The 19,862-nt window shown below is 38.9% G+C and overlaps 1 protein-coding gene across 1 annotated transcript; it reads right to left on the reverse strand.

Annotated features, from left to right (window-relative positions):
- Positions 1 to 506: 506 nt before the first annotated feature.
- LOC137274296 (CD109 antigen-like) lies at positions 507 to 19,620 on the reverse strand. The gene is made up of 37 exons (XM_067807429.1): positions 19,518 to 19,620; positions 19,032 to 19,107; positions 18,204 to 18,397; positions 17,631 to 17,656; positions 16,899 to 17,058; positions 16,638 to 16,708; positions 16,332 to 16,460; positions 16,008 to 16,047; positions 15,696 to 15,780; positions 15,361 to 15,472; positions 14,417 to 14,641; positions 13,756 to 13,989; positions 13,356 to 13,454; positions 13,113 to 13,175; positions 12,513 to 12,704; positions 11,764 to 11,913; positions 10,888 to 10,971; positions 9,759 to 9,834; positions 8,805 to 9,090; positions 7,817 to 7,934; positions 7,473 to 7,586; positions 6,701 to 6,805; positions 6,402 to 6,530; positions 5,621 to 5,759; positions 5,139 to 5,315; positions 4,806 to 4,887; positions 4,538 to 4,694; positions 4,016 to 4,090; positions 3,739 to 3,916; positions 3,313 to 3,518; positions 3,001 to 3,150; positions 2,798 to 2,860; positions 2,358 to 2,467; positions 1,851 to 1,998; positions 1,228 to 1,330; positions 928 to 1,019; positions 507 to 662 (listed from the first exon to the last, which is right to left on the reverse strand). The coding sequence occupies exons 2-37, from the start codon at positions 19,079 to 19,081 to the stop codon at positions 654 to 656; spliced, it is 4,431 nt and encodes a 1,476-aa protein (XP_067663530.1). The 5' UTR covers positions 19,082 to 19,107; positions 19,518 to 19,620; the 3' UTR covers positions 507 to 653.
- Positions 19,621 to 19,862: the final 242 nt, after the last annotated feature.

The following is a 19,862-nucleotide window of genomic DNA, read 5'->3' on the forward strand; positions in this document are numbered from 1 at the left end:
GATATGTCTTTTACAATGTGCGCACAGCGGACTCTGATTGACGTGTCCAACTCCACATGAATTGTAAGACAGCTGTGAAAGGTTTCCTGAGTTCACATGGTCCCAGATGAAGCTTTGCACTGGGATGAATAGTACAGTGGGTGAGTGAGTACTGTTTCCGCCATATCGGAAGAACACATGTGACGTTGATTAAAAATGCATGCATATTATAAAAGCAGTTGTCAAGTTCGTAAAACAACTAGACTATCACAGTTAGAATTAAAACCAGCATGCACAGTTAAAACTAATACTTAATATAAAAACAGGCCACGGATCGCCAACAACTGAAGGTAGCTTACTATACTAGAGTCCATGCTTGCTACCTACATGGACCCTAGCTGGATTTACACCACCCCTTCAGCTATTCAGCCACAAATTAAAATGACAATAATACTACCATTAATTGTGCCTCCCAGTAAGAAAAATGATTCTACAACACTTTAACGAAGTCTTTACAACATGCTCTAAGATTGGCAGTCTTGGTTGTTAAACAACAAAATGTTCTTAATCACCAGTTGACAGTTTAATCGATTGTTTTGGGTACATAACATAACTGTACAGAGTATAGGCTTTTCCGGCATACCTTGTCAGTCAGACTGCTGCTGTGATTTTGTTTAGTGTGACTGAAAGACAAAAAAATATTAGAAAGATTTAAAGATTTGTGTATTGTTAATCATTGTCGTGGATAGTTATCTTCATAACCACAGCGCAATTAAAATGTAAACTGATAGATCACACTGACCTCTAAACAATTAAATACTGGGCAATCTGTCAATTAACTGGGCCAGAAATATCTGTTTCGTGGGGTTTTTTCATATTTTAATCTTAACTCTCAAATTGTAAAACGTTAAATTTCTGCCAGAGAACATATCACTATGAGTTACATACCTGGACTATCTTCTGGCAGCAGTTGGCACAAATGTCGCAAACAGTGGCGTCATGTAGCGTCTGGGGCTTGTAGAACGCCACAGCCTGGTGTGCTGCAGGAGAGAGTACCATCGACATCATTAACACCATCCATACACTTTTACGGACATGTAAATATTAAATATTACACATACTATACATTTAATAATCAAGCTTGTAAAGGTAGGATGTTAGGAAAAGTAGTAAATACGACGAGAAGCCATACTCATTGGCCTTATCCACCAAAGATTAGAATCAGAAGCTGAAATAGGTTTAACATACTTGGCTCATAGTAGTCAAAGACATGGATGGGAGACGCCTGTAGCTTAGCAACCAGACCATTCCTTCTGCCGGTGAATCTGATGCAAGTTTCGCTGCTGTCGAGCTGTTAATGAATACATAATTCTTGAAATACCGCTTTTCCAAATAGATCTTACTTGTCAATACATCGAAGTCAATTTATTTGATTCGAAGAAACTTTGATTGTAAGAATCATTTAATAATCGGTTAGTTGAAAAGGGTGAAGGAACAAATTTTATGGTAGATCAACTTCTTTATTTTCACAATGGCGACGTTTCGGTATGGATTCTTATACCGTTTTCAAGCATTGTAAAAATAAAGAAGTTGATCATCCATAAAATTAGATCATCCATAAAATGCCCCTAAAACAGTCTATTAGTTGAAAGTTACAAACTTAGACATTGAACACTTTGTTGAACATGACTACATGTGTAAAATGAACATTGAGTATAACATTATTCATATGAAACCAAATTATAAATATGCGAAGACTACTGCATTGTATAGTGAGTGAGTGACCGAGATAAAATTTATCGTCACCTCGGCAATATTTCAGCCATATCGTGACGCTTTTGCATGTTATATGTTAAAATATGGTTACTCACATGGCTGAAGTAGAAGACAAAGTTCTTGCCCAGCAATTCAGATCGCTGTAAGTTGCGGATATCATTCAATGACTCCATGTCCGGTTCAAAGCCTGACGGGATAGTAATCTCGACTACGGCCATGTTGTTAGTTCTTGATTTAGTGTAACTGTAGAATAAAGAACACCACCAATAGGTAATTAGTGTCGAAAGAAGGTGTTTAAAATTCATGCTTTTCGTGTAAAAATAACTGTACATTTGTCGAATGAACTGAAAGCTATAATCTAAAGATATGTATACAGATAGAAGCAACAATATCAACCTGCTAGACTTTGCCTTGGTAACTCAGTGGCTGAAAGGAGAGAGTCCTTTTGAGGCAGTACTGATGCAGTTTGCAGAGATAGACCAACAGGCATAGACTCAACAAACTAATTGTTATTACTGATAAGAATCACTCTTACATTACGGGTGTGGCCCTGCATCACCGAGACCAACCCTCAATTAAAAGGTTTCGCAAAACGTCCGAACCTGACACAGGTCCTGAGAGTGTACATGTTCAGTGTCTCGATCTCAATGTCCTGACTGATATCAAAGTATTGCTCCTCCACTGGTTTCTCAACGTTGAAGAAAGATGCAATCTGTGAAATATGAGATATCCCGTCAGGATTTCAAACACGTTTACAATATTTAAAACTTTGTGCGAAGCAACTGTAACTTAAACTAATAATTAAACGTATCTATGAGATTTTTAGATGAGTATTAAGAGAAAAATGAAGCCAGAAATGCATTAAAAACCAAGGATTGGGCTGCTCCGATCTGGTTCAAGCTTCTTTGGACGCTAATCAGGTGAGTTATTGGGCTCATCATAGGCAGACCGGATACCTGTGTTGACTAAGGCTTCAAACGTTAAGCCTATCTTGTAAGACACAATTAAATGGTATAGAACAGTATTATCCAAGGTTACGAACCTCTAGGTATCCGACTCCGTGACCTTGGGCATTGACGTTGAAAGAACCAGTGAATTCACTAGCCTAAAAGAGAAAGATAGCTTTGTACATTATCACAGAATTTAACACTTTCAAACCATTTCTCAGTCACGGTACACTGTTACCATGATTGTGACGTTACAGTATGCCGCATGATATTGGCGTTGAATACCGTCATAACTTACATCAGTAGCTTGAAGGTCAAGGGCGTTCTTGGCATTGATTTCAAAATGTTTGCTGAATTTCCCAGAACTGACATCTGCACTGATTTTGAAAGAATCTGAGTTGATGACGGCGGCAAATGCAGCAAGGGCGTCGAGGGCAACAACGGTATCCTGGAAATGATATGGACAAATCATTATTTTGTGAATTAGTCCCAGAAAGAAACGCTATTCCGACAGTGTGTCATTTCATGCTGTGTTTACATAACATACTATAGTAGGTCATTTGCCATATTCTTTTCGTTTCTCCTATTTATGAAATAATGTTTGCTATACCTGGGTAGAAACGAAGCCACCATTGGGATTCCTGGTGGAAATGAGCCATTTCATGATAGACAGGCCTTTGACAAAGTCCTTCCTGAGAGCATATGTCTTCAGAGCGTAGCCTGTGGTCTCAATGTCGATGGCGTCAGCGTATTGGTGATACGGTCTCCAGTAGCTGGATCTGGTGTAGGTGTATTTCTCCCAGAACATCATGTCGTCTTATGAGGGATACAAAGTTATCATTATCAGTGAATTCGTTATTTACGCTTTTGGTGTTTATGATAGGCCACTTAATAAGATTGGTCTTTTGTGAATTACCTGGGAGAATATATGGGGATAAAGCGGTTTACCAGACTGTACATATATGTATATTTCTGAGCCTTTTTAAAAACAGTTTGAAATATATGATATGATGCTGTTACTACTTTGACCTATTACCTTTGGTTTTCGAAACATGTTCAAGTTTCTTGAAGGCATCTTCAGCAAAGATGCTACCTGCTTTGGTTAGGGCATGTGTAGCGATTGCGATAGTGTAGGCATCATCAAACCGTATAATGTTGAACTCAAGGAAGGCACTGGCCCGGAGCAAAGTGTCGTTCAAGTTGTAAGCATTCACCTGCAAACGATGCACACGTGACAAATTAATAATAGTCTAAATGTGTCCACAAAGGAACAACAGACGGTTAGAACATGAAAAGTAAAAACTGAAACTTACCCCTTCCAGTCCTCTGACTTCAAGCAGAGCGTCCAGAACAAATGCTGTCAGGGCGTATCCATGTCCAGATCCCCCCTAGAACAGAGACGTTATGATCATCGGCTTAAATCAACGTTAACGCTTTAAATGTGTTCAACAGAATCAACAGCTTACTGCCCTTACAGAAGCCTGAAAGTAAGTAAGTAATCATATTTTCAAAGAACGTAAGCAATTTAGTCGTTACATTAGCCTTTGTTGAAGAAAGGACTATTGGTATGAATTGTGTAAAGAATGCTAAGCTCCGATCTGACGGTGCAATCATTTTCGTTGACGTCTGGAAAAAGGTGAAGGGGATGTAGACAAATGTACTTTCGAATACATTGTTAGTAATGAGTAATGAGAAATGTCGATGAAGACTTTTGACATGTGTATAAATAAACAACAATCCCACATTAATATTTTACGTGTGTCCTAAAAGAGCCAAGGGTTATTCAGTCGCAAGAACTATGGCCGTTTTATATGTAACCAAATTTGCAAACTCACCTGTAGGCTAGAGCTGTGCACATAACCGTTCTCATAGAAGTCACCATTGGTGTTTTGCCTGCCCATAAGCCAGTTGGCAGCACGGGCAATGATTTGGTCATCAATGTAGACATACTGACGAGCTTGGATGAAAGTTTTCACAACAAAGGCTGTCAGCCTGAAAGAAATGAACACAATGTTCAGTCAACCGTCATTTATTTCAGATTCTGTAAACTGCATGTCCTTTCAAAACCAAACTTTGAATTAAATTCCTTAAAGTTGTACCCACCAGGTGCTTCCGTAGTAGTCGCTCTTTCCCCAGATGGAGTAGGAGCCATCATTGTGTTGGTAGCTCAACTCACGCTGGAAACCTGAGCAAAATTAACGATTATTCAAACTTTTATAACACGTTATCTTTAAGACATTCACATTATTTCAAACTTAATATGGATGCCCCAAGGTTTTGTCTATAATTTGAACGATGGCGTTGAATGCCTTTGATTTACATTCCGTCATATTATCTCCAAGTTTCCCCAGTTATTATTTTCCACTATTTCAGGTCATAAACGTTTTCAGCATGTTTGCAATGGCTTAAACAAACATAAGGTAACATGATAATTACCTTCCTCCATGAATGGAATGACCTTCTGTTCAACTTTCCCGTCAAATTTCTTGGCACTGACAAGGTAGTTGGAGATGTAGACATCAGGAGCTAGTCCCATCATGTTCTGTTCTCCACAACCAGTGGGCATCTTCAGAAGGCTGTCCAGGCCATCGAGGCTGGGGCTCACCACGTCGCCTTTAATATACAGTACACACTGATAGCATGCAGTGATAAATAAGATTTGCATTACTTGTGAGCGATATGGGACAATTCATGTTATCCAGGATGTGGGAATGTCTTGGCATAGAACTTTGCACTTGCTGTTACGAAGTTTCGAAATTCACGTTTGAGCCGAATAAACGATAAACGTCAGTATTTAGCACTGCTCCATTAGTTCAAACCTTTAAAACAAAATAAAATAAAATTCACTCCGTTTCATACAAATCACGAAAATGATTATAGTCAGTACGTGAGAGAAACACCCTTCTTCTTCATCTTACCAAAAGCCCTGACTCTTGCTTTCTGTGAATCTTTTACGATGTAGTTTGGCAAGGGGATGGACAGAGTTTTGTTGTAGGTGTTGCCTGACAGGAGATCGATGGTAACAGGGAAGTTGGTCTCCTTTCGGATACCTTCCGGCTGAATGGGAATAGAGTAAGAAAATAGTGGATTTGAGTATTTGTTAATGTGGTCTAATAATTGGAGTTAATGATTTGGATCATCGACTCCATTAGGGTCCTGAGGAAGATTCCCAGTAACCATCCTAAGAGCCACCATTGTCAAGATTAGTGGTTTTATCGATTCTATTCTCCCGTAATGGTGCGGACCGTTGTTCAAACAACCATTCACCGCTGGTCGGTCACCAACATGATACATTTTATCAATAATGACTGTAGCATGAAACATACCTGCTTGTTGCCATAACAATGACAACACAGATACAATAACGACTGCAGGGAAGAGTGAATGGGTTAAGTTTTACACCGCACTTAGCGATATTCTAGCTACATGGCGGTGTTTGTAAATAATCGATTCTGGACCAGATACCCCAGTGATCAACATCATGACTATCAATCCATGCAAATGAGATACAATAACATGTACAAACCAAGAGAACGAGCCTAACCACCAGACCATGTTAGTCGTCCCTTATGACATGCAGGGGTTACCGAAGATTAATTCTAACACGGATCTTCACGAGTAGATCAAAAGAGACGATAAGGAAGAACAAGAGAATTTGCTGATAACATCAAATGGTCGTCCGTTGCACATGGCACGCACCTCCACTGTGATCTTCCTCTTAACAGCATCAGCAGCAGCAGTGGAGCGGGCAGAGATCTGGATGTCAAGTTGTCCCAGGGTGGTCGGGACGATGGGAAAGTCCACAGTCATTGCATCACCAGAGGCCACCTGAAGGACGTCATACTCTTACAGATGCAGCAGAACCATCCAGCAATACAATTACTCGGTGGACAAATGGACCGATTAAATTCCATAATTATGGTAACCATTTTTGCTGAGAATTGTAGAGATATTTCATACAGTGAAATAAGAAAGTAGCAATGTAAGAATCTACTCACGCGAACTGTCTTAACTTGATCTGCAGAGAATGCCTTGAGACTTGCAGTGGAGGGATCATACTGGATGTTGTCATACTCACTGGACTTCTTCATTGTCACCATTACCTGGCGGGAATAATTCAGGTACAGGGTTTCTTACAGTAGAGTTAGGGAAAACAGGGACCAGAACTATCAAAATATATAACCAGCTCGCTGACATTGTAAAGTGAGTTCATTCAGTCTACCGCAATTTGAAAAGCGTACAGTTCAAAGAATAGGACCGTATGCTGCCTAACAGAGGAAACGAAAGTTTGGAGAAAATAAAATCTCATAAAAGTAATCGTCCATGTTTATGTCTCATATTTAAAAGCTTGACAAAAGACAGTTGCGTTTCTTTTGCTGCTCAGTATGCATCATCCAGTTAAAACTGCACTGACATCTAACATCGCACAATCATTGACAAACACCACACTTCCGTCAGCTGAGTTACCAGCGTGGCTACAACATTGTATGAAAATGGTTATGGCTTCAACATTCAGTTCGTTTTCCTTCATTTAGAGCAATATTGCACATTTTTAGAGATACGAAAGAGAATGGTCTGTCAAAGATTTCCAAAGGAAACGCTTACTTTGTACATAAATGTTTGGGGCGGCCATTTATATTGTACTTGCCTGTCCATCAAAATAATCATGACCCAACACCCACCCCCCAATCCCACCTTCCAAGCCATAAAGTATGGACGGTCCCTTAGAATTCAGGTTCCTGTAGCTTCATTATCAATTATAGGACTTACATCGAGATCACTCTGCAGATAGTTGAAGACGCTGGCCTGAACCACAACTTGCTCACCACGGATGACGGACATTGGGACATCAACGCTCACAAAAAATGGACGGAAAACCTTCATCTGAAAGAACACATGTAAATATAAGGTACTACTTCAAGTACAGATTGCCTTACCTTTCGGTGAACATAACGCATCTCATTAGTCAGAATTGTCTCAAAATGTAACAATGAAAATACAATGTTGGCGTAGGGAATAAAATAGGTTTTCTTGTAATCATATGCGCAAATTATTGAAATGTTATTGAAACAAAGGAAGTGCAAGGTATTTCTTTTACGTTTTGCAGTATGTACCTTGGATGCAGATTCTGTTACTCCGAGCCCGGACACAGGGTTAACTGCGAAGGCTGTAGCCAACCATGACGTTATGGTGTCAGGAACAGTGGCAGATATGTTTACAATGCCATTGGAACTGAGGGTAAGATATACAATAATAATGAGGAACGCATTCTTAAGCATCAGTCTGAACCGCGTTTATGACCAACACGCGGCAGTGGAATAGCCCATTCGTTACAGCATTCGCTATAGACCCTGGTTGATTACAGTTTGTGAAGCCTATTTCTGGTGTCCCTCGTCGCGATATTACTGAAGTATTGCTAAAAGTGGCGTAAAACCATGCTCACTATAACGAACACGAACTGTTGGATGACAGGAACGAAGTTTTTTAGTCGATGAGAACTACGATTATAAAGTAAAAGTAGCGGCCCCTTACAGTTCATAACTGTTTACCTTATATTTATTATATTAATGAAACTGTTGACCTGACTTCCATGCTCATATCATATCAATTCAGTGCAATCAAAGGTGCATTCTATAATGAATTGACATTTATACATACATTGATGGTTTTTACTACCTAATCAGCTATAAGACGATTATAATCATGACTGTATGTAACCGAGTCTGGACTAGACAATGCAATAATTTACACAATGAGTATTGGCCAAGGTGCCCTTATACATAACAACGCTAAAGTGATCGCAATCCCATACCTCAATATCGACTCTTACATTAGATTTAGCGCTGAGGGTCTTCTGAGCATCGTGTGGGATACGATGTCATACATCAACCAGGTCAGCGAATCTGACCACCCAATCCCGTTGGTCGCCTCTTGCAACAAGCATGGGATGGTGAAGACAAGTTCTAACCCGGATCTTCAAGGTATGCTCAAATGATATAATGGTACCTTCCACTATATATTTTGCTTTTCACAGGTGCTTTGTACATATGTAGCGTGTCCGTGTACAGAACAAGATGTCCAGATTTACAAAACATATCTCACCCAATGGTTGTGTTGGTCCAAAGCCATGTTTCGGGGAAGTAGTTCCTCACTCTTCCCACCTCCTTCAGTGGCTGATGAGAGCTGGTGCCACCACTGGATGGCTTTTGGGCGACGTTGGGCATATGCATAGCGGGAACAGCTGTCGGCATCATAGGCGGCATTGTTGCCATTGGCATGGCCGTGTAGCCTATCGGGTACGGAGTCGGACCCATATAGGGTGTGGCCCCTGGCATCGGTGTGTAGCCAATAGGTCCAAACGATGCATAATGGTAGCCAGGAGTGGACACTGAACAGAAAAAAGTGAGTGGGTTTTACGAAACTTTTAGCAAAATCACAGAAAAAAGCTTTGGCATTATATCCATGTGAGGAACTGAACGTAACGTACAAGAAAATAAGATTTAAAATTACGACCGCTATGAAATTTGTAAATTAGCCTGACATTCATTGGTTTTCATTTAAAATAATAAGATCGCAGTACACTCTAATTGATGAGAACTGAAGAATGATTGTTGGAAGAGAAATGGTTTGTTAATCAGTATATTCCACAGCTTGCAAAATCATCATCAGGTACACAGAAAACTGATGTTTGTAAATGAATTGATGATATCCTAGTAGATAGGATAGTATCTTAGTATAACAGGAGTACAGACATTGTTTGGTAACTCGAAAATTCAATTTGTTTAAAACTGGTACACCTTTCTGTTATTTGTCTTCCGGTAATGTGAATGTGAGTGTAATATTCTTCAACTACACCGGTACTGGTATTTTTGGTTTTTGGTTTTTCTCTTCTTTTTTTCTTTGGTGTTTGTGGGGTTTTTTTCGTTTTTGTTTCTGTTTATTTTTGTTGCTGTTTATGTTTGTTTGTTTGCTTAGGTGTATGTTTGTGTTTTACTTTGTGTTGTCTTTGTTTGTTGTTTCTTCGTTTTGTTTGCTTTGCTTTGGTATTTGCCATACCAGATCCATGGCCGTAATCAATGCCATTGGGATTGTAGGGGACGGTGGCATCGGTGTAGATTTCAACATTGGCATCCTGTAACCATGGAGAATATGAATACATTGCATTTTCAGTTTCTAGTTATGTTGTTATAGCATCTTTCATTTCATCTTGCTCTTTAAAAAATCCATTAGAAATATGTCAGTGTGTGCATTCATTTAGCATCAGTATCAGTGAAGAGTATAACTTCTTCAAACTTCTTTCCAGCAACCCGTGAATATTCGGATTAGACCTGATCTTCAATAACCTATGCTTGTCATAAGAGGCAACTAGCAGGATTGGGTGGTCTGGATCGCTGAATTGGTTGGTACATGTCATCGTATTTTAATTGCGTAGATAGATGCTCATGCTGTTGATCACTGAATTGTCTTGTACAGACTCGACTAGTTACAGACAGCCGCCACATAGCGGGAATATTGTTGAGTGCAGCTTCAAACTAAACTCACTAACTCCAACACATACCTTCTTTAGAAAAGTGAATGAGTGAGTTTGAGGATTTCAGTTATATTGCAACTTGATCGTGTTATGTGATTTCAAACAATGCATCTCAAACTAAAACCTGTCAACACTGGGATGATCTTCATGATCATCGTAACTATAGTCCGTTTAGTGTTTTATTGAATATTTCATGTTTTATTAGTTACATTTCATCGGTCTGCATTTGAGCCAAATGGACTGTAGATAATCACATGTATATGTCCAAAACGATCTAAAAGTGGGCATAAGATCGCCAGGAACTAAGGCTAGGCCAGACCACGCTAGGGACCATGGACGCTTCTGCTACCTGCATGGTACCCCTGCCGATGATTTCAACTATCAGGCCACAGACTGATCACTACATTACACGTAATGTGTGTGCAGACACTAACTGTGGAGCAACGTAAACCCACCGGAACATTTCTACAGTACAGTTATGTGTGTGCAGACACTAACTGAGGTGCAACGTAAAACCTACCCGGAACATTTCTACAGTGCACGTTATGTGTGTGCAGACACTAACTGAGGAGCAAGGTAAAACCTACCCGGAACATTTCTACAGTACACGTTATGTGTGTGCAGACACTCACTGAGGAGCAACGTAAAACATACCCGGAACACCTGGCTGGCGTCTGTCTCCCCTTCATAGCTGTTGCTATTTCCGCGGTTGTCATAGTACTTCAGTTCAGTTTCCACCTTTTATGACAGACACACAAGTATTTCATAACATCGTGAATGACAGCAATTCAGTGATGAAATCTTCCTTAGATGTGAAATGTACATGGCACGATGGTAGGTTTGCTCTGTGACTGTTATGAAAGCAGGATTTCTCTTGTACAAACCATTTCACCCGGGGTTACATGTACATGAAACCATGGCAAGTTTGTTTTCTGATTTACTACCCATCAAAAGTTTAGACTCACCAGTGTAGTGTAATTATAGTCACTCACTTCAGGCGCCTGTTCTAAATTAAACGTGGCAAAATATTTCATACTGTTTAAAGGTATTGTTTACACATGAACTGATGTGCTGCTGAAGAAATTCGTGAAGTTAAAAGGATTATTTCATGAGTGCAGTAAATGATGAAATTTGGCGAATTCTCAACGAAACTTTACACCAAAACGCGGTTGTTCACATGCACGATACTGACACATGATTTTCAACAATTTGATGCACGATCATCGTGCAGTTCATCTGCATAAGACTTGCAACTGGTTTCCCCATCTCAGTGGAGATATTCATCATCGATATAACCAGATGTATTTGGATACCATATTGTAAACAAATCTAAACTTTTAATGGGTAGTATAATTGTGAAAGTGGCAGTACTCTTGTGCAAATCATATCTCTGTCATTTCCACTGATAAGATCGTCAATTGCAACGATTCAATAATGAAATTATTACTGTGAATTCTTGGATGTAACCTTTACATGAACATTCGGTTGAGTTTGCTTTGTGATAACTGTGATATATTCTGGTATACAAACCATATCACTCGTGATGTCATTTCCGCTGGCCATAAGAGTCACCGATTGGTCTACAACCAGTAAGTTGACCAATGATTGTGGGTCAGCTGAAACCTGGACGTTAATATCGTCATGCGGCTGAGATTCATTCGTGCTGAACTCAAGTGCCACCTGAAAGTACAATGAAATTGGTGATATGTATGTCATGGCACAAAAGATTATTCATGTCAGAAACGGAATATAACAATATTCCTTGATATATTTCCTTTGTGCGCATTATTCAGTACCAACTTCTACGCGTCAACAAATACTGATATGTTCGCCTTTCATAGTAGTGTATTTTATGTGTGTCCTGCACACCACACAAATAACATTCCAATTAACATTCCACATATACCAATTCTCTCGTACTTGTCATTGATTGTGGAGAAGCCGTTATCGATGTGGAGTCGATTTTACGCATTGTCGCAAATGACAAGCTTACATGATTCATGCCCCTACAGACATACCATCGTCACGTCGTTCGAGTGGTAGGGTAAATGACCTGATGTTTCCATCTGAGATTTAGAAAATCGCATTTTCCTACATATTTCTCAGAAAACAAGACTAAGGTGACGATTAAAAATACCTTACCCGAGCTCGAAATTGCAGACTATCAGTCTCTCTGTTTGGAAATATGCAAATGAGTCAGCGAAAAATCGCCGTTGCAGCTATGTTTGCTATAGGTTTATGTATGACAACTGTAATCAGTGTTCTGTTGTAGCCCTTACTTTGTTGGTAAAAAGGCCTTTCACTTCAAAGTTTGTGCTGTCTGCGATGACCTCGCCATCATCAAGGATGGAGTAAACAAGGACGCGAGCATGAGGTGCCATCTTGGGAGTGATTGGAAGTGTTAGATTCAGGCTCCTCTTCATTCCAGCATCGAGATGTCCGGCAGTAACAAACGACCCACGAGAGATGACCTGTGCAACGCAGATTGAACATATTTATAAGATGATGTCTCATAAATACTGTCAGCTAATCAAGAATGCTTGATTGTTTTGGTTTGTTTTTGTACTTAAGTTTGTATTTGTTTATTTTTGTTTGTCTTTTTGGGGTAGAAGTGGATGACAATATGAGAATACAAATTAATGTTATAGTTCAATCATTTTTAAGAGTTAGACTTTGTCTTAATTTCACTTTATTCAATTTACTTTATTTACTTTAAATAAAATTCATCAGCACGTTTTCGCTCCAAATGGGCTATACCATATGATGTCAATAATGAAAACAATATTAAGGACATTACATTTCATGGCTGGCGTTAAAAATCAGTTTACCTCATTCTTAAACTGGACATTGGAGACAGAATATACTTGGGACCTACTTACCTCGTACCAGACTGTGTCGAGTGGCCGGGTGGAATTTACAAAAATATTGACATCTTCACCGGCCTGCAAATACAACAGGGACAAAGGAATCTAGATCGGAATTACAAACAGTATAACTTATCATAACTCATGGAAGATTATAAATTGAGACTAATACAATGGTCCATGCAGGCTTATTTACATGGAAGTAGGTTACATTAATAATACCCTGATAATCACAAACTGAAAAATAATATGATTTACCGTGACATTGGTGTCGTGGATGTAGAGCTGGAGGAAGGAATCAGATGGGGAGTAGGCTTTCTTTATCGTCCATGAAATCGATGTTTCACCGTAGAAGGCCTTTAAAACAAATAGAGAAACAATAACCATCGCAACCAAAAATGTTTTACTCTTGTAATTATGTGTGAAACCTAACACATTTTTGGATCTTTTTTGTAGAAAAATATTTGGGATGGTAGTATGTATTTTAAAAATATTTCATTTGGTTGATGTCGCTGAAAACATCAATTCTCAAAAGAAAATCCGAGATCAACTGATGGTTGCACCCAAGGTTATCAATAAACCATCACATATGTTGTTGAAACAAAACGTCATTGACAATCTCATATCACATCCTCAAATTATCACCAACATTGCTTACCGTGATTGTAACTGAGACAGCGTCTTCTGGTATCATAAGTTTGACGTCCACAAGACCATCAGCGGGAACTGGGAATGTCTGTTCGGTAATACCATAAGTCCCTTGGAAGTTGGAATCGCAGCTGTGATACTTCTCCTGGTTCGGGACTTTGATGCGGTACGTCACACATGGGTAGATAGTCACATTCTTCCTGGGTGTAGGCAGGGGCAAATCGTCTTGCAGGGCGATTTTCATCTTAAATGTATTAAAAAATGATAAATTGGCATAACGTTTGTTTGGCAGTCCCATTCGTGTAAGTAAATGTTATTTTTTTCAAAACAGTGAAAATGTATACCTGAAAATTCAGTAACTGTCAAAAGCCATTCTCCAAAGGCATTAAGAAACTTCATTGAAGAAGGGTCAAGAACTTCAAAAACGTTATGAGAAGCAAATAAAGACGTTGTTATCAGTAACATTTGTCTTGTACTGTCAAAGCAAAATCCAAAGTTTTTCCGGTGTCATTGGAAGCAGAAACACATCACTTGATGAGAACAAAGATGCTAATCCGTCACACATCCAAATATATCAAAGTTAAGCACACTGGCTACAAGATGTGCTCTAACGGAAGTTCATTAACCAAAGTAAATATTCTGTTTATACGGATGTCACACGCTGTTCTTACCGTGCCACTGTAGATAAGGCCAGGCTTGAAATCACGAGGACTGTAGTCGAGGTACGTCATTTTGATGGCATTGGTGTAGAAGGTGGTGACGGACGAGCCGTTTAGTTTCTTGCCTGTTAGAGTTTCCGTCACAAAAGCCTGGATCTCCAGTTGTTTACCATTGAGGTAGGAGCTGAGGTGCTGAACCTCCACCATTGGGACTGTGAACTTACTTTCTCCATCAAGCTGTTAAAAAAAATATACCCGAGCTATAATTTGGAAATGTTTCGGCTATTCCATCTCAAATAAAGACATGTATAGTTACCGCAGCAGTTAGTAGATATTCAAGCTTTGTTCGGTAAATATAGTGGATCAAACAAATCATGAATTGGTATTTTTCGAGGAAGGTGAATCAATCATGCAATCGGATGCTTCACGTGATCTGATTCCACATTCCTACTTTTGGCGAGTGTTAAAAGGAAACTTTGGGTTTCGTCTGTACTAATCCAGAATCTCTTCTATGAACACCCTTGTGAAATTATGCATTACGTTTGATAATTGTCCGAAAGGAATCATATAGTATCGGGCATGTAATTTAATATTCACAGCAACATAATATCGTTTGGTTGGATCAGACATAAGTGTAGTGAGCAAATATTTTAAGACACTTGAAAAAATATTGTATCCAAAGAGATTTTTCCTTAGGAAAACAGTGTATTTCAATCTCACAATACGGTCAAAATACCTATACAGATACTTGTGAGTTTTTTTCCTTTCAGACATAAGTGTTATTGAGTAAATATTTTAAGACACTTGAAAAAATATTGTATCCAAAGAGATTTTTCCTTAGGAAAACAGTGTATTGAAATGTTATATAAACGATATATAAGTGTCTATTAAAGACATATACATACACTGTACACAGTGTATGAGATGTAGTTGTAGAACCTTAAATATGTACTTACTGGGATTGACATGAGGATAGATGGTTGCTCAGAAGAGCAAGATCCAGAATAAGATCCAACAATCTTAGCATGAATTTCTGCAACACCTTTCACTCCCTCGCCGTATGTATACCTTCACAGAACAAATGACTTCACTTTACTTTCTCAAATGGACGCTAAGTACAGCTATTCACAAACAATATCGAACATAGTTTTTGAACAAAACAGTTTTTGAAAAATAATGAATTATTTTGTCTGATGATGTATTTAGACAAACGGAATCTGGTCTCCGAGATTTATATCATTTATGAACCAAAATCAATTTTAAAATTGCATATGAACACTTTACGACTCACTTTGCACTAACTTTGCCCTTGATATCTCGATCTGTTACTAGAGCAAAACTTGGAACATCGACTGTTACCTCAAAGCGTGGCAGTTCTGAATAAAAAAATAAAGTGGGGATATTTACCAAGTGTACTTACCGATACCACAAATTCATTTCCATAAAGTCAGAGATGTAGAAACAATTTACACCTTCTAAGAACAAGTTTTTAAGTATTTTGTTTCTCAAAGAGCAAAATAAATTCAAATGTACACAATAATAATATCTATTTCTGTATATATTTCATTCCAATGTAAAATTTTACAATATGGGGTATACTTACTGTAGTTTGACACCTCAAACGTTTTTTCCTCTGTTGGTCCCTGTGAAAGTATATTACGTTTGTAACACTGTTCTTTAGTGACATGGTTAGCTGCGATAAAATATATACATTGTCAGTGATCTAATCAAATAATACCACCACTAGTTATTCTCTGACGTTGACGTGTAATGAATGATCGGTGTTCTATTGTCACTGCAATTACATGCTATTTTAATTTATGCACAAAATAACAACGATAAAAGTAATTTCATCGAGGGATTGGTAGGCTTAAGAACCAATGGTCACATTTCACTCGGGAACAGCAACGTTTGGTATCATCCTCACATCTTGAATGGACACTCTGATCTTCCAATGTCCGAGGATGGGCATGGCGCTGAGTTTGAAGGACCGAGAGACGATGCCAGTCGGGTCATTAACATCTTTTATCAGCATCAGCTTGTTATTGCTTGGGTCCTGTAATACGGTATACACGCGTGTATGTAGACAAGAAACTTCATCCTTATACAAGCATCAATACATTTCAGGGTTCAGGGTTGCTTTCTGTTTAGAAGGTGGGTAGATTCACATAATATGATAACGAAAATAAATCAAATATATGTGTGTGCTTGAGGCATGGTAAAACATACTTACAAACATCTCGATCGTCATGTTTCCGGTATAGGTAAGAAGATCAGAGTACACGGCGAACGCACGGAAGTTGACTGCAACATAAGAAGTACATGCATGCAATGGCATGTATCAGTGATGGTACCTCGCTGATTCCTTTCCGGTAGAGTGTTGCAACAGGCTTCTCGAGTACTCAACTGATGATTGGCGAAATTGGAGAAAATATTAAAGCGACATTTTTTTAAACTTGGAGATATAATTGCGCATGGTATATATTCCACTCACCCAGAGATCCGGGCTTGTACATGGCCTTGTCTGTCTGGATAAATGTCGACAGGTACTTGCTGTAGTACTGCAGGTTGTACATTTTGACGTGTTCCTCTCCAGAGCTAGTCTCTACCTGGACCTTTAGGATGTAGTTGTCATTCTTCAGGTGCTGCGGGATCTGTAAGATACACACATTACACTGGTATATGAACACATCGTGTTTAATTGCATTGTTGGTGGAAGATGTATTATATTTGAAACAATGGAAAGTGTGCTTGTTTGTGGATTGTCGGCTGGACTGAAGTACATAAAACATGCCTTCCTGATATTATCGGACAACTGTAAGCCTTTTTGGGGTGGGTAGGTATTTTACATTGTATTTAAAATAGATCAGTGATCAACGATTGTTAATCGCTACCAAATATTCATTACACCAGGTGTTCCCCCAAAGTGGGCATATTTCGGTAGGAATGTTTAGCCCGGAAAATGATTATTCCATAACACAAGCAAAGTCATGCAATTTTCACTACTTCCTTCCAGTAATAACTGCTTCTGCTTATGGTGAGTTGGATTTTAAGCCGTTTTTAGCAACGTTCCTACAAGAATTGGCTTCATACATTGTACCCTGTGGGGAATCGAACCAGGCAAGGCCTTAGGAGTGACGATCGAAGACTTTAACCAGAAATATATCTAACCGTCCCCTTGTGCTTATGGAAAGGGGTTTTTATGACAATGACAATGACAATTTACCTTCATTTCCACAACTCCAGCGTCTCCTAAAAAATACAAATTGTAAAGACAATGAGACTTATTTCAAAGTGAGTCCTTGAGTGAGTTTAGTTATTGCACTCGGTCTGTAAATAATCGAGTTTGGACCAGACAATCCGCTGGTCAACAACATGAGCATCGATCTGCGCAATTGGGAACCGATGACGTGTGTCAACCAAGTCAGCGAGCCTGACCACCCGATCCCGTTAGTCGCCTCTTACGACAAGCATAGTCGCCTTTTATGGCAAGCATGGGTTGCTGAAGGCCTATTCTACCCCGGACCTTCACGGGTCTGTTTCAAAGTATCAACTAAATTAAAACAAATGTTGGTTTTTGGGGTTTTTTTAAATCCACATTTAACAGAGCATTTTGCTTGATCTAGAAACTAAACTGTACGAACGAGTTGATTACATTTGTGTTACAATCACCCGACACAAACCAGGTTTAATAGTTTAAACTGGTTTCATGACATACCACAAGTTTACAGAACTAATGCTAGTTCGGTTTCATATTAAATCCGTCTGTCACTCTCATGCAACATTTGCCATGTCCTACCTGCCATGATACTGTCCGATGCGTTAGCGTGGTCGACGTAGATTTGTTCATAGTGGTAGTATGGGTAGTTGCTCCACTCTTGTGTCTGTACACGTGCTGTTACAGTGAGGTCCTGAGTGGCATTCAGGGAGTTGACCCCAAGACGAAGGGTTGTCGAGGGGCTGATGGTCTTCGGGGCAAGGATCAGAAAGGAGCTGTAAAAGAGATTGATTATAAAGTAACTAAACTTGTTCCGATTCTTTACATACAAAACTTATAACAATTTTAAAACAGTTGTTGTCATGAGTTGACATAATAATCAATGTGGAATTAACCCCCAAATAGATTTGTTGTGATAATCTGTTTGATTAACTGTGACACTTCTGTCCGTAGGTGGTCGGAGGTTACCGTAGGTTATTATAATAAATCTTTTCTACAATGCATAAGAAATATTACCTAGACGGTACATAATTTCTTGTTGCATAATTTCTACTTCTGCTTTGTGCCTTTTGGACACTAGCTATATAACTGAGTGAGTATGGTTTTACGCCGCTTTCAGCAATATCCCAGCAATCATGATCACGTCGGAAGATATTTAATACATGGCACCCCTAATACTATATAACTATAACTTATAAACGTTGAGAATGACACTACACGGCTTTGGTGTTTACGAATCGGATATGAATCTTATGTATTATGTTATGATACAAGACATCAAATCTGCCAGTTTCGATTTTCCGAAATACATTCCCGATTTGTGATCTAAGCTACACAAAAGAAGACGTTTTCTCAAACCTGCCATGACTAGAAGTCAGTATCCATACATATTTAGTGTTAAATACTTACTTTTTAGCGTTTACAACGCTTATTAGTGTCAGTAGCAGTAGTTTCCACATGGTTGAGTTCCAGGTAGTGGTCGCCTCTATAAAGATTGAGCAACGTTTAAACTCACAACACAGTATCGTAGTTTGACAGAAACAAGTCAAAACAAGTGATTAGACAAAGATAAACATGCAAAACTAAAAACAAAGTTATTTCATACATTTTAAGCTCCTAAATTAACAATTAAAAATGGACTCAACATATTAAAAAAAACTGACATAAAGTTGCAAAATAACTATAGGCGTATCCAGATTGAAGAAAAAATACACCTGACATTTTAAGCAGTTCTAGTGGTTCTAAAGCTTTTGCTTGTAATTAGCATAATCTAAATTCAGATCACGTGGAATAAAAATAAGGTAAATCCTTTTACCAATGTGCTTTTAACTCTTATTAATAATTTCTTATTAATAATGTGTCTCTTATTAATAATTTCAATGACTCGCAACGTACTCTCTCCGTCTGCTGTTTAAGGACTTGGTCCTGTGTTCTCTGCTTGTCTCGGCCGTTATCTATTCGTTGTCGCACCTGGCTCGACCCTGTGCTTGGAACTGGCGTCCAGTATTGGTGCTTGGCTTATATAGAACACCTCCTATCTTATCTGTCCGCCCTCAGTACTGCACAGCCTACGATTCCAGACGGACACTCTCACGCCGAGGCGTTGAAGACAAAAAACAACGCCTACTGGTAATGAAGTTTGACGATAATTTTGAACGTTTCTACCACGTGTTGTCCTCTCTCGTTCCATATCATATGGGGGCGAGGGATAAAAGTACATTGCAGCCCTTTTTTAGAGGG

This window comes from Haliotis asinina, chromosome 2, assembly GCF_037392515.1.
Source record: "Haliotis asinina isolate JCU_RB_2024 chromosome 2, JCU_Hal_asi_v2, whole genome shotgun sequence".
Taxonomy (NCBI): domain Eukaryota; kingdom Metazoa; phylum Mollusca; class Gastropoda; order Lepetellida; family Haliotidae; genus Haliotis; species Haliotis asinina.